At 36.4% G+C, this 20,147-nt stretch overlaps 1 protein-coding gene across 1 annotated transcript in view; it reads left to right on the top strand.

Moving 5' to 3' along the window:
* Positions 1–20,147, top strand: part of usp16 (ubiquitin specific peptidase 16) — a 182,743-nt gene that overhangs the window by 115,252 nt on the left and 47,344 nt on the right. Inside the window, exons 10-12 of the mRNA XM_028790464.2 lie at positions 995–1,076; positions 7,434–7,525; positions 11,719–11,772. Coding sequence (XP_028646297.2) covers positions 995–1,076; positions 7,434–7,525; positions 11,719–11,772 — 228 coding nt within the window. The remainder of the gene's footprint in view (positions 1–994; positions 1,077–7,433; positions 7,526–11,718; positions 11,773–20,147) is intronic.

Below are 20,147 nucleotides of genomic sequence, written 5' to 3'. Positions count from 1 at the left end.
AGTCAGTCCAACCTGCTGGTTATGTTAAGCCATGAAAAACACAATATGACACTTGAACTATGCACCTTAGTAATTTGGCAGAGTGGGCATTTACTTGTTTACATTGCAGTGACTGTACCATGCATATACTTTGCTATTGAGGCTTTAGTCACAAAACCTTTGTTTAGAGCAGGTTTTGGAAAAATCTTTATGTAAATGTCTATGTGTGATTCTTTATCAGTAAGACTGTAGAATGGCATTCTGTCAGAAGCTGGTTCCTGTCTTGTACATTGTTTTGCTCTGATAAGCTCTGTCTTCCCATAGCCCTAAAGTGTGTTAAACAGATTCCTCAATTAGATGGGTGGATAATACATCCTTCCATTCACCCATTTTCTGACCAGCATTGTTTAATTCAGGGTCCTATCCAGTTGCAAGAAGCAGACGTTTTAATCCATCATTATTCAACCAAGGTAATAATCCTGCTTACACGTTTTATGTCACAACTTAATGAAAGCAGGCTAACTTCCTTAGTTAATAAGTATGCACATACTGGCTGCAAAAGAATTATAGCAAGCAGAATGTATTTATTCTGCAGTTCATAAATAAGTGAAAAAAATAATGTAAACATTTTCTTGTTTATGTTGAGACATTCTCTTTTAAGTTGTCACACATTTCCTAGCAGAATCTAAAGTTTAATATACTGCAAAGTAAGCTCAATGCTACACTGGAAATGTTTACATACAATGGGATGTTTACAGAGGTTAAATCTTTTCTTCCTTCATGATGGGCCTTCATATTCCTTTAAGTTTGCCCACATGCACAGAAAAGTGGGCCAGCTTCTACCTGGATAAGTGCTTTGCAAACATATTTGTATTATCATTTTATAAGGACAATTTCCTCTTCTTTGGATAGTTTAAGGTCCTAATAACAGATTTCTTCAGTCTATTTCTTGCTAACAAGATTCCATATAGATTAATTTTGCCAGGTTTTAATAAAATATTCTGTGTAATTTTAGAGGATAAAAGCAGGAATTTCAGCAGCATTAAATGATTCTGAAAAGAAACTTTCCGAAGAGGAAACAAGGAAATTAGTAACAGGTAAGCAAAAATTCATAAATAGTGCTAACGGGATGCACAAACTTCACATACCTACAGAGTATATTCAAAGTTAGGATGTGAATTTCTGATGAGATTTGAGTGGGACTGAGACAGCATGCAGGCAATGGCAGATGTTTGGTTTGAATACACAATGGGAGGTCATGAAAATTAGTGGACTTGTCATCCTTAACTTCCAGACAGTGTTCAGAAACCGTTAAGAAGGGTAAGAAAGTGCTAGGTTATACAGAATGATGTGTAGAGTACAAGTCAAAGGAAATTATACTCAAGTTTTATAATGCGCTGGTTAGACATCATTTGGAGTACTGTGTACAGGTTTGGTCTCCAGGCTACAACACATAGTGCTATAAAAAGTTCAGAGAAGAGCAACTAGGTTAATTCCAAGGCTACAGGGGATGTATTTTGAGGAAAGTGTAAAAGGGCTGTGCTGAGCTTTTTCAGTTTAAGCTACAGGTGATTAAGAGGTGACATGACTGAATTGTTTAAAATTATGATGGGAATTAGTACAGTGAGCCAAGACTGTTACTTTAAAATTAGTTCAACAGTTGGAAACTTGTTAAGGGAACATTTTTCACAAATATTACAAAGTTGTTCTTCACACAGAGAACCACAGCCACATGGAATAAGTTATCAAGTAGTGTGGTAGACAGCAGGACATTAGTGAATTTCAAAACTAGAGTTGATGTTATTTTGGAAGAGTTAAGTGGATAGGGCAAGCTTTGTTGAGCTGAGTGGTCTGTTCTTGTCTAGATGTTCTGATAAATACAAAATTAAACAGACCAAACCATTAAGTCCAACATAGATTGTTTTTCCTAGTTCACCATATGCTTCCAAAATATTATTCAGTCAAGATTTGTACATATTCAAAGGATTGCTTATACTATAGCATGTGTTTTTTTCAGTATTTAAGTGAATTTATCACCCATTTGAATTCCTGACCAGTGGTAACATGAATGTTTGATTTCCTGTTTAATATTATCAATTTAATGGGGCTTTATCCAAGCCAAAACTGATTTCCCTACACAGAAGATAATACCTCCTTTGAATCTGAACATATTTTACTTCTTTGCACATAAGCATAATGCTTTGCTCTTGAAAGCATTATCAGGGTGAGGTTCAAGTCAAGCCAGCATTGTCAGTGGTTTAAAATTTGACAGATTCCAAATATGTTTGAGACATATGTATCTGGAGAAAAGAAAGAAAAATAAATTTACCTGCATTGTGAGGAAGTGTCAGTTACGGCACTACGGCCATGTAGCTCTTTTCCTCCCGAGGGTGATCCAGCTCGTAAGATCCTCATTGTTGGGGACCCGAGTGGCTGGACCAGGCCAAGGGGTCGCCCATGTAACACCTGGCTGCGGCAGATAGAGGGTCATTTCCGGAGGGTGGGACTGCACCACGTGTCTGCCTGGGGGGTTGCAAACTGGGATCCCGAGTTGTTTCATCGTGTAGTGGGTGCAGCAACGTACAGTTGTGCTTGAAAGTTTGTGAACCCTTTAGAAGTTTCTATATTTCTGTATAAATATGACCTAAAACATCATCAGATTTTCACTCAAGTCCTAAAAGTAGATAAAGAGAAACCAGTTAAACAAATGAGACAAAAATATTATACTTGGTCATTTATTTATTAAGGAAAATGATCGAATATTGCATATTTGTGAGTGGCAAAAGTATGTGAACCTTTGCTTTCAGTATCTGGTGTGACCCCCCTTTGCAGCAATAACTGCAACTAAACGTTTCCAGTAACTGTTGATCAGTCCTGCACACCAGCTTGGAGGAATTTTAGCCCATTCCTCCGTATAGAACAGCTCTGGGATGTTGGTGGGTTTCCTCACATTAAGTGCTCGCTTCAGGTGCTTCCACACCATTTCAATTGGATTAAGTTCAGGACTTTGACTTGGCCATTCCAAAACATTAACTTTATTCTTCTTTAACCATTCTTTGGTAGAGCGACTTGTGTACTTAGGGTCGTTGTCTTGCTGCTTGACCCACCTTCTCTTGAGATTCAGTTCATGGACAGATGTCCTGACATTTTCCTTTAGAATTCTCTGATATAATTCAGAATTCATTGTTCCATCAATAAAGGCAAGCCGTCCTGGCCCAGATGCAGCAAAACAGGCCCAAACCATGATACTACGACCACCATGTTTCACAGATGGAATAAGGTTCTTATGCTGGAATGCAGTGTTTTCCTTTCTACAAACATAACGCTTTTCATTTAAAACAAAAAGTTCTATTTTGGTCTCATCCGTCCACAAAACATCCTTCCAATAGCCTTCTGGTTTGTCCACGGGATCTTTAGCAAACTGCAGACAAGCAGCAATGTTTTTTTGGAGAGCAGTGGCTTTCTCCTTGCAACCCTGCCATGCACACCATTGTTGTTCAGTGTTCTCCTGATGGTGGACTCATGAACATGAACATTAGCCAATGTGAGAGAGGCCTTCAGTTGCTTAGAAGTTACCCTGGGGTCCTTTGTGACCTCGCCGACTATTACACGCCTTGCTGTTGGAGTGATCTTTGTTGGTCGACCACTCCTGGGGAGGGTAACAATGGTCTTGAATTTCCTCCATTTGTACAAAATCTGTCTGACTGTGGATTGGTGGAGTCCAAACTCTTTAGAGATGGTTTTGTAACCTTTTCCAGCCTGATGAGCATCAACAACTCTTTTTCTAAGGTCCTCAGAAATCTCCTTTGTTCGTGCCATGATACACTTCCACAAACGTGTTGTGAAGAGCAGACTTTAATAGATCCCTGTTCTTTAAATGACACAAGGTGCCCACTCACACCTGATTGTCATCCCATTGATTGAAAACACCTGACTCTAATTTCACCTTCAAACTAACTGCTAATCCTAGAGGTTCACATGCTTTTGCCACTCACAAATATGTAATATTTGATCATTTTCCTCAATAAATAAATAACCAAGTATAATATTTTTGTCTCATTTGTTTAACTGGTTTCTCTTTATCTACTTTTAGGACTTGAGTGAAAATCTGATGATGTTTAGGTCATATTTATGCAGAAATACAGAACATTCTAAAGGGTTCACAAACTTTCAAGCACAGCTGTACATGCTCCCCAACTTGACTTGACTTGATTTTGTTATATAGATGTCTTTGTGTTTTGACATTAAGGTTTATCTTATTATTGGCAGTTTGAGCTAAAATCTAAGTTTATATGTGCAAAAGAAAAGTCTTAGTTAAAATTGATGTTTGAATACATAGCGCAGTTTGGTATACAACATTTCCTCACAAATTGCCTTTAAAAAAATCATTATGCTTTGAGCAATATAATATGTACTGCTCAAAATAATTAAAGGAACACTTTTTAAATTAGAGTATAGCATTAAGTCAATGAAACTTCTGGGATATTGATCTGGTCAGTTAAGTAGAAGAGGGGGTTGTTAATCAGTTTGTTGCCTTGGTGTTAATGAAATTACAGCAGGTGCACTAGAGGGGCAACAATGAGACAGCCCCCAAAACAGGAATGGCCTAAAAGGTTGAGGCCACTGACATTTTCCCCTCCTCATCTTTTCTGACTGTTTTTTCACTAGTTTTGCATTTGGCTACAGCTAGTGTCACTACTGGTAGCATGAAGCGATACCTGGACCCTACAGAGGTTGCACAGGTAGCCCAACTTTTCCAGGATGGCACATCAATATGTCATTGCCAGAAGACTTTCTGTGTCTCCCAGCACAGTCTCAAGAGCATGGAGGAGATTCCAGGAGACAGGCATTTACTCTTGGAGAGCTTGATGGGGCCGTGGAAGGTCCTTAACCCATCAGCAGGACCGGTCCGGTATCTGCTCCTTGGGCAAGGAGCAACGGGAGGAACACTGCCAGAGCCCTATGAAATGACCTTCAGCAGGCCATAGAGAACATTATGCTGCCTGTAACACTGTTTAGCATGACCGGTTTGGTGGTGGGTCAGTGATGGTCTGGGAAGACATATCCATTGAGGGACACACAGACCTCTACAGGCTAGACAACGGCACCTTCACTGCCATTAGGTATCTGGATGAAATCCTTGGACCCTTTGTCAAACTCCATGCCGGTGCAGTGGGTCCTGGGTTTCTCTTGGTGCATAACAATGCCCAGCCTCATGTGGCAAGAGTATGCAGGCAGTTCTTGGAAGATGAAGGAATTGATACCGTTGACTGGCCCCCATGCTCACTTGACCTGTATCCAATAGAACACCTCTGGGACATTATGTTTCTGTCCATCCGATGCCGCCAGGTTGCACCTCAGATTGTCCATGAGCTCAGTGATGCCCTGGTCCAGATCTGGGAGGAGATTCCCCAGGACACCATCCGTCAGGCATGCATACAAGCACATGAGGGCCATACAAATTACTAAGCATGATTTGGAGTTGCTGCAGTGAAATTTCGGCAAAATGAACTAGCGTGCCACATCATTTTTTCACTTTGATTTTCGGGGTGTCTTTGAATTCAGCCCTCTGTAGGTTGATAATTTTCATTTCCATCAAACAATGTGGCATCCTTTCCTTCCTAACACATTACCCAGTCCATACAATATAAGTATTGATATCCAGTGTGATTTTTTTTCCCATTTAAATCTGCTGCATTTTCAAAGTATTAATTTGATTTTTTTGATCAGTGAATTTGAGTATATGTTATATCATTACAAATCCTGTAATATAATATTTCTCATAGTTCTTGAAAAATTCATTAGTTTGAGTTCCCTCATTGTTTTGTCTTGGTAGAGTAATATATTGCTCTACTTTCCCCTATTGTATTATTAATATGTAGCCTTTGTCAGAATGCCTAATCTCACAGACTTACCACTGTTTATAAGGTATTATTGTATATAACTTATCCCCACCTTCCTTTCTATATCTATAACATCAGGCAATTAGATGTAGTAAAAAGACAAGCAGAAGTTAAGTTACACATAAGATAATGTATTATTGATAATATTCATAAATAATAACAAAATGCAAAGTATATTTGAATATTGGCAACCATACAACCTGATTAAATGGTGATATGTAGTTCAGGCAGCACACAGACTTGTAGTTACTTAAATGTCTCTAGTTAAGGCATCATTGGTGCTCAGCTTTCAGCCACATGTCTGTTCAAAATGGCTGCTAAACTGTGCTCTTCATTGTGTTGTCTTCATCATCACAGGTTAGCAAGAGAGATGCTTCTTTCAGATGTTGGTTAGTAAGAGAGAGATTGTGAGGTTAAACTCATACATTTATAGATGATCTGTCCAACCCCTAGAGCCAATAGGACATCATGGTACTTAAAAGCTTCTGATCCAAGCCAATTCTAAACAGCCATACCTCGGACCAATGGGGGAATACAGCATCTTAAAACCTGCCCCCAAACCATATGTTAAAGTACACCTTAGCCTACTTGCGGGAGTAGGAATGACTTTAGCAAAGAAACACTCGCCAAACTGGTTTAAGACATATCCCCCAAATCCTGTCGTAAAATTCAAACAGACCCGTTCCTGGCAGGGGGGAGGGGGATGTAAACACTAAATTACATTGCTTTGCCTAAATTACAAATAAAGACATACAAAATATTTATCAAGTTATATGTAAAATCTCACATCAAAACACTCATTTTACAGTAAATAACATTTTTGTATGGTTTTTAGAACTCTGTCTCACAATTTCAGTATTGAGTTCAAATTGCTAACTGCATTGAGTTGTCAGTCAAGTGATGATCTTTCAGAATCTTACTGTATTGTATTGTACAAGTTTTACACATCTGAGATTGTGTAAATTCCAGTGATTAAAAATATGGACTTGATGCTGAGATACATACACCTACACAGATTAGAATGAAAATGTATACACAAAGCACTTTATAAAGCAAAGAACAATAATGTTTCACTAGAAAGACAAACTGCAATATCAATATAACATCACTGATTGAGTATGCAAGGAATAACAGAAGGAGCAAAATTTGTTCATTCTAAGCAAATTTAGATGAAAATAAGACACGATAGAGCTGCTTAAATTTAAAACAAATAAAGAATTCATTGTGAAGTAATGCCCCATCCAGTTTGATTTATATCTGCCACTGGGTGCTACTAGCAGAATTAACTTGAATGAAATGTATGAAGGAGTTATATGTAAAGAATATACAAGCCAATTATCAGTTCTGTATTTTGGATGCTTTTTGTGGAGCGAAATGATTTTCTATTGCCAAACAATTTTAATTTGGTTAATTTGTTAATATGAAATGGGTTTAAGTTAAAACAAAGTACAAAAAATTATTTTAAAGTTACTGCATTTGAAAATATTGTGTTTATTTTTTTGTGTCCAGATACACTTCTAATGCCTAGTAATATGTTTATTTTTGTTGTAGAGTATGAAAAGAAAGCTTTTACTCAAAACTTTGTTGATCAGGTTTTTAGTGGAGAAATAACAAGCACTATTAAGTGTGAAGAATGTGAAACAGTAAGTAATGAAATTGTTGAATTTTCAGTCTTTGATTAACTGTTATCGTTTGGATACATATGAATTCTTTTTATATAACCAGTAGATGTATTTACAGTTACACTTTCTTATTTGGACCAAACACTGATATGTTGTGTGTGACAGACATCATGTGAAAGGGGATAAAAAAAGTCAGAGGATTGTTTGTTTTTTAGATTAATTTGGTCCTTTTCGTTTATCCATTCATGTAAATGAAACACTTATATATAATCTTTTGTTTTTTTTTGTTTATCAGTATCAGAGCATTGAGAGCTTCCAGTTACACTATTTGCCATAAATTTCCTGTATTTTTTCTTCTTTTTCTTAATGTTTCAATTTAAAAGGCTTGTAATTAACATAATCAAAGTAACCAGAGAAAATTAATAACAATGCCTTTAAATAATATTCAGTCGAAAATATTTTTTTCTAAAGCTTATAGAAAATCTTGAATATTATAATAATAATGCTAGATTTTTCTTTATCCTACATTTCAGAATTTTATTTGTTTATTTACTTATTCAACAGTAAGTATTTAGAAGCATTATATTTTGAGTAAATATTCACATTTAGATAATCAGATACACATAGCTTTTTACAGAAGCTCAATAAATACATAAATATTATTACAAACAACAACAAATCTCCTCAAATACACACCAAGAGTTACTAAAGAAAATAAAATCTTCTGACATGATCAAAGATAAAAAGAGCAGTCACAGCCACTGTAAGGCATTATAAAGGTGTATTGCTGTTGGTATAATGCCACCCCAGTAGTGCTCTTTGACGGACTTCTGCTGAATAACTTTTTGGTTGAAAGTGCTTAATGATAGTCTGTCAGAGAGAAGATGTGCAGCATTTTTCATAATGGCCCTCAGTTTGTGTTTTCTTTCTCTCCTTTGCTACTGTCTCCAGTTGGTCAAGAATATGTCCCATAACTGAGCCTACCATTTTAATTAGCTTGTTGATTTGGTGGACCTCTCCTGAAGTGATGTTACTGGTTAATTTTTTTAGGCTTTATTTTCTGTAACTTCTTATTAGAAGAGTTCTTTCAAGCTTCAAATGACATGAATGCCTTAAATGGTTATACATAAACTCTTCATTTTATGACCTATATCATAGCAGTGAAGGCTGTAAAGTAAAAACATTTTAATCTCCTCGTCCTATAAACAGTTTACTTTAACAGTAACAGTTGACTTGCTGTGTCCACTCTTTAAATTAAATGGTTATTTATACATATATGAAGTCTGTTTTTGTTCTACACTACTTTCATGGAGCTACTTTAAAACTAATTTGCATGTAAACTGAATGCATATCAGTGATGTTGTATAGATTTTAAAACTTAAATATGATATCTATATGATCTCTATGATATAGATATTTGCAGAGGCAAAAAGTGTTCTAATGAAATCATCCTAATTTTACTAATCTTCTCTTTTGTATCTCACTTGTCAGTCCCCACATTTTCTGACCAATGTTGTAGATTCTACTACTATAACTTCTGATCCCCTTTCCTGTGGGGTGAAGATGTAGCAATTCATTAAAAAGACATTGCCTTTTTAAGAGCAAAATCATCTTCTACTCCTGGCCTGTTATAATCATTTCCAAATATAAAGTTAATATCCTTTAGGATTACGGCAAGTTGACACCTTTTATATTAAGACAATCAAAGAAGCATCTTCCTTCAATGCATATGTGTAAACTATAATAGAGTACAAAATTGAACCTAGGACACACTACTCTACAAGACTGTATCTTTGCCCTAATTATAATTTTTTTTAAGCTTAAAGCTTTTTTAACTTACTTGCTTAACCAAGCTGAGACCATGACCATTAACAATATATATTTGTGGTGATATGCAACTTTTTATTTGTTATCATATCATTCTTTATCAATGTCACTCTGAAATCCACCCAAGCCAATAAAATCCCCTCCATTTGTTGTTTCATTGCGGTTACCATCTGATGCCTTTTGCTGCCTTCTATACTGTTTTTCTTCTCCTTCTCTTTCCAAGTCATTTTTTTAGAAACTACTACTTTCCATAAAGTGTGACCACATTTCTGGTTAGATATAGCCCTCTGACTTTCCACTTCATTTCATCAAACAGATAATCTCTGAGTGTCAATACAATTTAAAGTGTTGCTCCCATTCAATTATGTTGAAAATATATGGGTGCTTTCACAACAGCATAACCTTTGATAAACAACATCAAAACTGGTACGTTAGGACTATATTGTCAGGCACTGACTGAAAGTTAGCTTAAGATAAAACACAGCTAATGTCTTCCTCATTTTATTTTAGACATAAACTAATTTATTTGTTTATTTATATATCCCTTGTGACTTGTTATAAAAAATGAACCAGAATTAGAAAATTCTGTGAGAGATGCCTTCAAAGGCCTAGTACTTAGGTTTACACCTAACTTGAATGCAGTTTTCACTTGCTTATTAGACATTTGTTTGCGTTATCATAGATCCTCATTCTTTTTGTAGCTTTTCTAAGAGTGTTGCCAGGTAGAAAATTATTGCACAATGAATACTCCAACATGATGATCTTTACTGCACTCGTAGATTACCTTTTGGGGGACATTGCATTACATCTTCTGGGGGAATAATATTTGTTGTCTGTATTACAATGGAAATGAGAGTTACCATGTAAAGTAAAAGAAATTTAGTTTACATAATATATCAGCAAACATGCTGATAACCTCCAGCAGCTGTCATTTTAATCTATTTCATTTGTTAATGTACTAAATGTTTTTTCCTTCTCAAATAAAATATTTTTTATTGGAGAAGAGGAACCTCATAGAAACTAAAGTACTAAATATTTAAAATATATAGTAGTAATATTAATAATGTTATTTAAATACAGGTAAAATTACGTTACAACGAACTGCCAGGGACCTAAAATTGTACTGCTGTGCAGTTGGTTGGGAGGAATTCAACGCGAACATTATCTAAATGCGGAAGCCTGTTGTGGGCAACACAGTTATCAATCAGAAGCCGAATCATCCTTCATATTGTGAGGTTTCTGAACTCTTTGGGGATCTCCCCCACACAATGGGAACGTCACGTCTGTGGAAGATTGTTTGTCCGTTGCCGGGGCATGGCAACCACAGGTTCACAACTCTGCATTGAGGCGCTACAGAAGCGACTCCTAAAAGATCGTGGGGGCTCTGTAAGTCCCTGTCTTGCACCCCAAAACATGAGGCTTAGTCTCAGTACTTTAGCAAAACCAGCTTTATTCAGCTTGAAACAGGAACAGCACCTGAGATTGTTCTTTTTTGCTCAGTCTTTAAAGAAAGTTGACAGTGTTGATGGCGAAATTCCGAATTCACTGGCAACGTCTTATTTATTTTTGCCGCAATTGAGATCTGCAAAAATTGAAGTTTTTTTTTTCCTAATATGAACTGTTATCGTTTTTTCGTGTCTGCCGTTTCTATAGGAGGGTGACAATGAGTTAAATTCCAATGGATGTTTTCCAAATGTTGATGAGCAATAAGCAAAAGGTATCACTGAAAACCAAAAAAACAAAAACAGCAAAAAAAAAAAAAAAACAGTACAAGGAAAGTCTGAAGAAAGAAAAAAAAAAATTACAATGTTTCTGTTTGAGGATTGTTGTGCACAACTGAGCTGCGACCACAGAACTAACTGCTCTGTGGATGATTCATTCAAGCATTTCAAGGTCACTTCATTGTAATGAAAGTATCTGCTGAATGTACTTCATAGTAATGAGTTTTCTATAGACTCGTGTCATAGGGGGAAACTGTCGGGAATTTTAAAAAAACTTCATTGTAATGAAATTTTCGTTGTAAAGATATTCGTTGTAATGGAATTTTACCTGTAGTTATGTATGTTTTATTTCAATACGTGATACTGCATTCTGAAATTCAATCAAAGTTCTTATTAACAATGTCTTATTTTCTGTTATTGCATTGTGTAATGACACAGATTTTAAAAGATGAATAAAATATATCAGTAGATTTTTAATTTATTAACATTTAAATAATGTTTTATACTAAGATGAAACCAGTTAATCAGATTGCAGTTGAAGTCTTTAATCAGTGTTTATATTTTCTATAAACAGAATATCAACATACAATATGCTTAAAGTTTTGGTTTAATATAAGTGATATAGTGTGAATCTTATTTTGTATTTGTATATTTTTGTGTTTACAGATATCATTTGTAACTGAGATGTTCCTAGATTTGTCTCTCTCAATTTCTTCTCAGGTATGCTGAAAATTTTATCCATCCATCCATTTTCCAACCCATTGAATCCGAACACAGGGTCACGGGGCTAAAAATTTTATTGAATGAATAATAGTTTTAGAATGCTGCCAGAAGCAGCACAGTGACACAGTGGTTACCAGTGAGGTTTTACCACTCTAAACTCCTGTGTTCACTCTACTGAAGTTGTGAGGCAGCAGCACTGAACACTGAACCACCCTACTGTCTAGGGTGTACTTCAATAAAAATATATGAAGACATTTTAAGAGACTTCTTTGAGAAGAAGTTTTAGATGATAGGTCAGAATCGCTAACCAATATGCATTTCTCTAACAGCATTGTCTACTTCTATTTCTGCGGAAGTAATCCATATAAAAGTTTAGAAATCCTAAAAGTGTGCTTTTATTAATTGTTCAAATTTTCCACAAGCATTTACGCTATAAAGCAGAAAAAACTTTCTGGCTCAATAAGTTCAGCTTTTTGTCTTTGCGGTTTTATTGCATATTATAAGTTACCTTTAAATTATGTTTACTATTATTAGCTCAAAGACTATGATCTTAAAATACCTGGAGCTAAAAACAAACCTTAACATACTTTAGGTATGGACTTTCAGATGAAATTTATTCTACCCTGTTTTGATTATAGTTCAAATTAGCTATAACTAGAAAAATTGAATTGTTAATTTTAATAGCTCAAATAAGTAGAGTTGAGCAGTTGGAATTGCTCTTGACTAACATGGGTAAAGGCATGTATTTTTTTCTGCTTGTAATCCAGGCAATAATCCAGTTCACACACACACACAGACACACATCTCGCACCTTAACAGGCACACTCCCTTGTTCACTCCTACACGATCTCATACAGTAGCCTACTCATTCACTTCACACATAAGTAAGTCAATTCAAATCTGTCATAGTTTTATCTATGCAAGGTAAGAACTCATTAATTCTAGAAGCACCATGGCTGATGCCAGTTTGCATTGTTTTTAAATCTTTGTGCCATGCATCTGTCCTTCCTTGACTTTTTCTAAATTGCTGCACCTCAAAGGTCTATGTTATTGTAATTTTGAAATTCAATTTAGAAAATGGGATTGATGAGATATTCCTTTGTTTTGTTTTTTTTTGACTGAATTTTCATCATCATTTCCTGTCACTGTTATTCACAGTATTGAGCGTTGCTGCAGAAATGTGAATTTCTTTCTCTCTTCTGCAGACTAGAAAATAATGATTGTAAAAATGTTCCACTTATCAGGTGTAGTGAAACAATGTGAGTAATTATAAGGAAAATAATAGATAAATCTAAAAACTGATAGTGTCCCAGTCATTTCTGTTAGTTAAAAAATGTATATAAACTCACCCAAAATGACATTGCAGTGTTTTGTTTGTGAAGCTGGAAAATGCAATATGGTACTTAGCCATAATGAGGCATATCACTGTTATTCACAATATTGAGCATTGCTGCCAAAATGTGAATTTCTTTCTCTCTTCTGCAGACTAGAAAATAATCATTGTAGAAATGTCCCACTTATAATTTACTTACATTGTTTCACTACACCTGATAAGGAAAATAATAGATAAATCTGAAAACTGATAGTGTCCCAGTCATTTCTGGTAAAATGTATATAAACTCACCCGAAATGACATTGCAGTGTTTTGTTTGTGAAGCTGGAAAATGCAATATAGTACTTAGCCATAATGAGGCATTTTTCGATGAAAAAAAAAATGATTTGAGTACAACTATATTGAAATGCTGGTGCACATCCTAAATCACACCCAATTGCAAGTTATGAATCTCACACATAAATATTGGTTTGAAGTTGTATATGTACACAAGCAAAGAAAGCCATTCTTGCAGCATGATTGAATTTGTGAGCTCCCTCCCTTCCAGTGCTGTGCTCTTATTTGTTGCTTGCTCCATTCACAATGTGCCATCTTACGTGTTTTCCTTTTCCCACTTCAGATTGGTGCTGACTGTGTACTTTGCATACTGACAGTTTTATTATAATATGAGACATTTGTCACACTTTGTGTGAAATTGCATCATGCGTTATAAGCTATGACAGATGAAGCTTCTAATGAGCAGTTATTCTTGATGAAATATTCCTTCAAGTTCCTTCAAGCAGTGAAAATTGAGCAGTCTCAATATAAAGGCAATCCTGCTTGGTAATGAACAGTAAACAAAATGAGACAGAAATTGCCAGCCCACTTTGAAATGTGCATAAGGGATGTTAAAAGAGGTACACGCTGATAAAGTGCAGAAGCAGTGCCGAGCAAGAATGCAACTTTGCAATGCTGTGACAAAGCATTCCTTTGGGTCCTTCTCCCACTTGGTAGAAGGAAGTAATGCACATGGGGTGAGAAAAAAATCCCCAGAATGTCACAATGAAAATGCAAGCAATCTGTTGTGACTATAGATAGATAGATAGACAGATAATAATTTATGTGTTCCCAAGGAGAAGTCAAGACTTTAAAGAAGCTCAAAAAAGACAGAAATAAAAACTAGCAACTACAAAGTTCTGAAGTTCTGTAAAACACTTCTGTATGGCGCCCGTAATCTAAAGTGCAGAAAGTTTAGCTTGTTATTTACAAATGTTTGCATAACCATAGAAATATGAATATGGTTATAAATTATTAAATTGTTTCTACAAAAAAATGCTCTACTTTGTGTTATTTCATGCACTCAACAAATTGAAATATGCCCAGCATTAAAGCAACTCCAGAAGTTTTTTTATTTATTTAAAACATAACAGTGCATCCGGAAAGTATTCACAGCGCATCACTTTTTACACATTTTGTTATGTTACAGCCTTATTCCAAAATGGATTAAATTAATTTTTTTCCTCAGAATTCTACACACAACACCCCATAATGACAACGTGAAAAAAGTTTACTTGAGGTTTTTGCAAATTTATTAAAAATAAAAAAACTGAGAAATCCCATGTACATAAGTAATCACAGCCTTTGCTCAATACTTTGTCGATGCACTTTGACAGCAATTACAGCCTCAAGTCTTTTTGAATATGACGCCACAAGCTTGGCACACCTGTCCTTGACCAGTTTCGCCCTCTTTGCAGCACCTCTCAAGCTCCATCGGGTTGGATGGGAAGCGTCAGTGCACAGCCATTTTAAGATCTCTCCAGAGATGTTCAATTGGATTCAAGTCTGGGCTCTGGCTGGGCCACTCAAGGACATTCACAGAGTTGTCCTGAAGCCACTCCTTTGATATCTTGGCTGTGTGCTTAGGGTCATTGTCCTGCTGAAAGATGAACCGTCGCCCCAGGCTGAGGTCAAGAGCACTCTGGAGCAGGTTTTCATCCAGGATGTCTCTGTACATTGCTGCAGTCATCTTTCCCTTTATCCTGACTAGTCTCCCAGTCCCTGCTGCTGAAAAACATCCCCACAGCATGATGCTGTCACCACCATGCTTCACAGTAGGGATGGTATTGGCCTGGTGATGAGCGGTGCCTGGTTTCCTCCAAACCTGAAGCCTGGCATTCACACCAAAGAGTTCAATTTTTGTCTCATCAGACCAGAGAATTTTTTTTCTCATGGTCTGAGAGTCCTTCAGTTGCCTTTTGGCAAACTCCAGGTGGGCTGCCATGTGCCTTTTACTAAGGAGTGGCTTCCGTCTGGCCACTCTGCCATACAGGATTGGTGGATTGGTGCAGAGATGGTTGTCCTTCTGGAAGGTTCTCCTCTCTCCACAGAGGACCTCTGGAGCTCTGACAGAGTGACCATTGGGTTCTTGGTCACCTCCCTGACTAAGGCCCTTCTCCCCCGATTGCTCAGTTTAGAAATTGCTCAGATCTAGGAAGAGTCCTGGTGGTTTCGAACTTCTTCCACTTACGGATGATGGAGGCCACTGTGCTCATTGGGACCTTCAAAGCAGCAGAAATTTTTCTGCAACCTTCCCCAGATTTGTGCCTCGAGACAATCCTGTCTCGGAGGTCTACAGACAATTCCTTTGACTTCATGCTTGGTTTGTGCTCTGACATGAACTGTCAACTGTGGGACCTTATATAGACAGGTGTGTGCCTTTCCAAATCATGCCCAATCAACTGAATTTACCACAGGTGGACTCCAATTAAGCTACAGAAACATCTCAAGGATGATCAGGGGAAACAGGATGCACCTGAGCTCAATTTTGAGCTTCATGGCAAAGGCTGTGAATACTTTTGTACATGTGCTTTCACAATTTTTTTATTTTTAATAAATTTGCAAAAATCTCAAGTAAACTTTTTTCATGTTGTCGTTATGGGGTGTTGTGTGTAGAATTCTGAGGAAAAAAATGAATTTAATCCATTTTGGAATATGGCTGTGACATAACAAAATGTGTAAAAAGTGATGTGCTGTGAATACTTTCCGGATGCACTGTATGCTTACATTTTAAGTGAAAATATATAGCATGTAAAAAATATATGCTTTGTGCCAAGAACATATTTATTTTTACATTTAGTCAAGCTATATCCTGGTATTCTTATTCATTTGGAATGATAATATTAATCGTTCAAATATTTTTATCTCATGCAAATCCAGTGTTTGTACCAAATCAAGGAACATTTACCGGTTAGTCAAAAAGTATTTATCAAAATAATGTAGGTAGCAAAAATTTCTCTATCACAGTATCTTAAGAGGAAACATATCAGGAAGCATCATTTCTAAAATGAATGGACTGAAAAGTAGGTTAATGCCATTATTTAGAAGTGCTCAGCAGAATTGTCTGAATATTGATGAAACAATTACTATCATAACAGTGTATAAATTGAATGTATCACTGTCTTCAGTAGAATGGTACTTTGAATGAAACCTATCTGCCACATAGATGTCAAGTCTCCCAGCATCTCAGATGACGTTCTAATGGGCAGGAACACAACTTGGAAGTAGAGCAGTGCCAAAGCAGAACACCAAGAAGAGAAACAGAATTGAGGAATGTTAGTTACAGTTCATAATAATAATTATATTTCTATACAAAAGCAATGAATCATGTGTAGCTTATTTCAGTACTACATATACTGGTGAATACTAAGATTATTCAGGGTATTTTCATTTGCAAAAACTCTTTAAAGCTGCTTGCATCAGTATATGGAGTGAATGTTAACTATATAATAACACTTAATGAAAAGACATAGACAAGTTCAATTTAACTCAATTTTCAAATGTCACAAATTCTAAGTGCTTTAATACTCCAAATCTCTCCTCTAGTTTTTATTTCGTATGTGTTCCAACTTTAAGGCTACTCAAATCAAAGCTTATCAGTAGTGTGGGGTGATGTGTAAAATTCTTGGATTGATCAATTGCCCCCTTAAATATCGCAGATTGGCAGTGTTATTGTGGGTGAGCGTGTTATGTTAACATTTTAACTGAGTGAGCCAACATTGGTTTTATGCAATTCCTGCATGTATCAGTTTGGACATACATACTAAAAAGTATGAAAATATAGAAAAGTCCAGATGGGAGAAGAAATAACTAAGAAGAAATCAAATTCATCTGTTTTTCCATAACAGGTTGGCTCCAAAGCAACTGAGTATGGTGAGCCAAATGGTTTAACCAGAGTTATTTGTTGACTTAGCAAAAAGGTGGATGTTGTGAAAGATGTACAGTGAAAACACATGTTCCTTTGTGCGTCCACCATCCAGTGTGGTACGCAAGTTTAGCCAGTGCTGCTTGGACAGTCACTAAAGACTAATCTCAAAAGCCAGCAATTATGGGTGCTTCTGTATTTAGATATAGCACATAATCTTAACAGGGCAGTGCAAGTTGGACACAGTAGTACCACAGCCATTTCTCATTATTTATGTGAATCAGTTACGTTTCCTTAATGCATTCTTTCCAATATGTCATTTTAAAGCATAATAAGTATTTTTCATGCTAAGCCACATATGTCAGCCTTCAACTCCTCCAGAGCAACACATCTGCACAGAAATTTGTTATATAGCTAGGAGTTAATTTAAACAGCATCTCTTTTGGTTGTAATAATCCTCATCAAATTCTTTTTGAGGCAGTGATAGGGATATGTGAGCCATTGAATACAATGCTGTACAGAGTCACTTCCAATACACACAACATGCTTTTCAAATGGACTGGCTCACTGATGATTTTCTAAAAACAAAAAGACTGGATTAAACAGCCAACACACATTACAAGATGCCATATTGCTTGTTGTGACACATTTTGATGGGTATACAGTGTATTTTTTAAATCATCTCAAAAGCCTGAGAAGCTACAGTCTTTCTCAGTTATTGAAAAATATGAGACAATGCATGTGGAAACTGGGCAGCAATAGTGGTCTCGTAACATGATTTTATCTCATTAGTCTTGATTCAGTTCACACATCTAGACAGACCACAGCACACTTGCAGTTTTGGTTAGCGCTGTCTCAATTGCGGCATTAGAAAATATCCTCTACCTCTGTTGTCTTCTCTTAATAATAGGTTGCAAATGGCTGCTTCCATGGTCCTTTATTATCAGTAAAAATGTAAAGCATTCAAAATGGCACACCTACCACGTTGAACCCCACAGCAGACAAAAGTTTTCAGATTGACAATTTTCATTTTGCCAGACAAAATTTAATTGGATTTTTATCTTTCTGCTAAAGAAAGAGTTTCTAGTGTAAATTCCGTTAGTATACAAAATATTTACATACATACATTCGAGATACAAGTACCTAAAATGAACAGGGTATTTATGACCAGGTCATTCATGTGGTTCAAATCATTGTCAAAGGAGTATCTGTTGACAGTGTAAGTAATCAGACTTTGTTACTGCTTAGCCTGTTTAGTCATCCAGAATTAGCCTTTGAACTGAACTAACCATACCTGCAGTAATTACTAATTACTGAAGACAACATCACACTCTTTCCTCATACTAATCAAATGTGTTGCATGTGCTTTTACTACGTTTGTTGTTATTTTTGTTTTTACACTAATAAACATTACCTTGGCCTCAAATACCCTACAAAATGACACAAATTTAGTGTTTGCCAATTGAAGTATTTTGTTTTACAGCCCCTGTGCTTCATCGATTATTTACTTCTGTTAACACATTCAACACTTTTTAACACTTGTCATCAGAGTGATCTGCCACATGCTTCAAAGCATTATCAGCAAAGGCACATGAATATCTGGTCAATGTGTTTGAAATGTGAAATAAATAAATTTTATTTTGGAATGTATATATGGAGCACCCATAAGCCAGTTAGAAAATTGATTTATAGTTGAATGGACAAGTGTAGCCATATCAGCTACATTCAGATAATTGCAAATTCCTTTATCAGGGCTATATATGGTGCTGAATTAAGAAATGAACAGTTGTGCTATCATTTTGTAGCTCACTCATTCAAATGTGGGACACAGGTTTAAATGATTATAGCTAACAGCTGATTTTTTGCAGACTGACATGAATGCCCTTTCTTTCAGTAACAAGTATGTTATCCATGATACCATGCTGAAATTCAAACAATGTATAATTGAAGTGGCAAACCTGGAATGAATTATTTAATTAGATTATGAATTCTTTGAATTCCTGCACCTTTTGTGTCTAGTTAAATTGAATTGAGCAGCTGATCCTTTCAGACTCTCTGCATATGCCTGATTTTATAAATGTATAACACATAAGGCTCTACGTAACTTTAATATAGCAGAAAAAAATTGTCTTGGGGCCTAATTTATGATCCTGGACTTACTTGATGTACTTATATAGTGTATTCATTCTTTAATTTTTACACTATTTATGTGTGATATGTGTGCTGGGAAGTACTTATATGCTGCCAGTTCTAGCTAGATATACTGTGTGTATATATATATATATATATATATATATATATATATATATATATATATATAGTGGCAGACGGCCGGCAGCTTTTACCTGGCCGGGACACCACAACAGTGGAAGGGGGAGAGAGCTTGTTCAGGGCATTACCGCCCCCCCCCCCCCCGAGCGCTAGGTGGTAGCCCCCCTTGGTGGCACCGTTGCCTCGGACTCCTGTTCTCTTTGGGCATTGTAGTTTGGAGCAGTCCTGCTGGGTTTTGTAGGCACTGCAGGAACGGTTGTGGCGCAGTGGTAGTGCTGCTGCATTGCAGTAAGGAGACTATGGAAGACTGTGGGTTCGCTTCCCGGTTCCTCCCTGTGTGGATAGCGCTTTGAGTACTGAGATAAGCGCTATATAAATATAATGAACAATGAACAATCCTTGGAAGAAGGTTGTTGGACACCTGCAGCGCTTCCAGGTGTCCTATAAAAGGAGCCACCCACCACTACTCCAGAAGCTATAGTTGGGAGGAAGAAAGACAAAGCTTGCCTGAATAGGAGTGGAGGCGGAAGGACTGGGAAAAGAAAGGAAATAAAGGACTGTGTTTGCATACTTTGGTGCTGTGCTTTT

The sequence above is a fragment of the Erpetoichthys calabaricus genome, chromosome 4, assembly GCF_900747795.2.
Source record: "Erpetoichthys calabaricus chromosome 4, fErpCal1.3, whole genome shotgun sequence".
NCBI lineage: Eukaryota > Metazoa > Chordata > Cladistia > Polypteriformes > Polypteridae > Erpetoichthys > Erpetoichthys calabaricus.
Note: the sequence above shows the minus strand (reverse complement) of the source record. Positions and strands in the feature narration are given on the sequence as shown.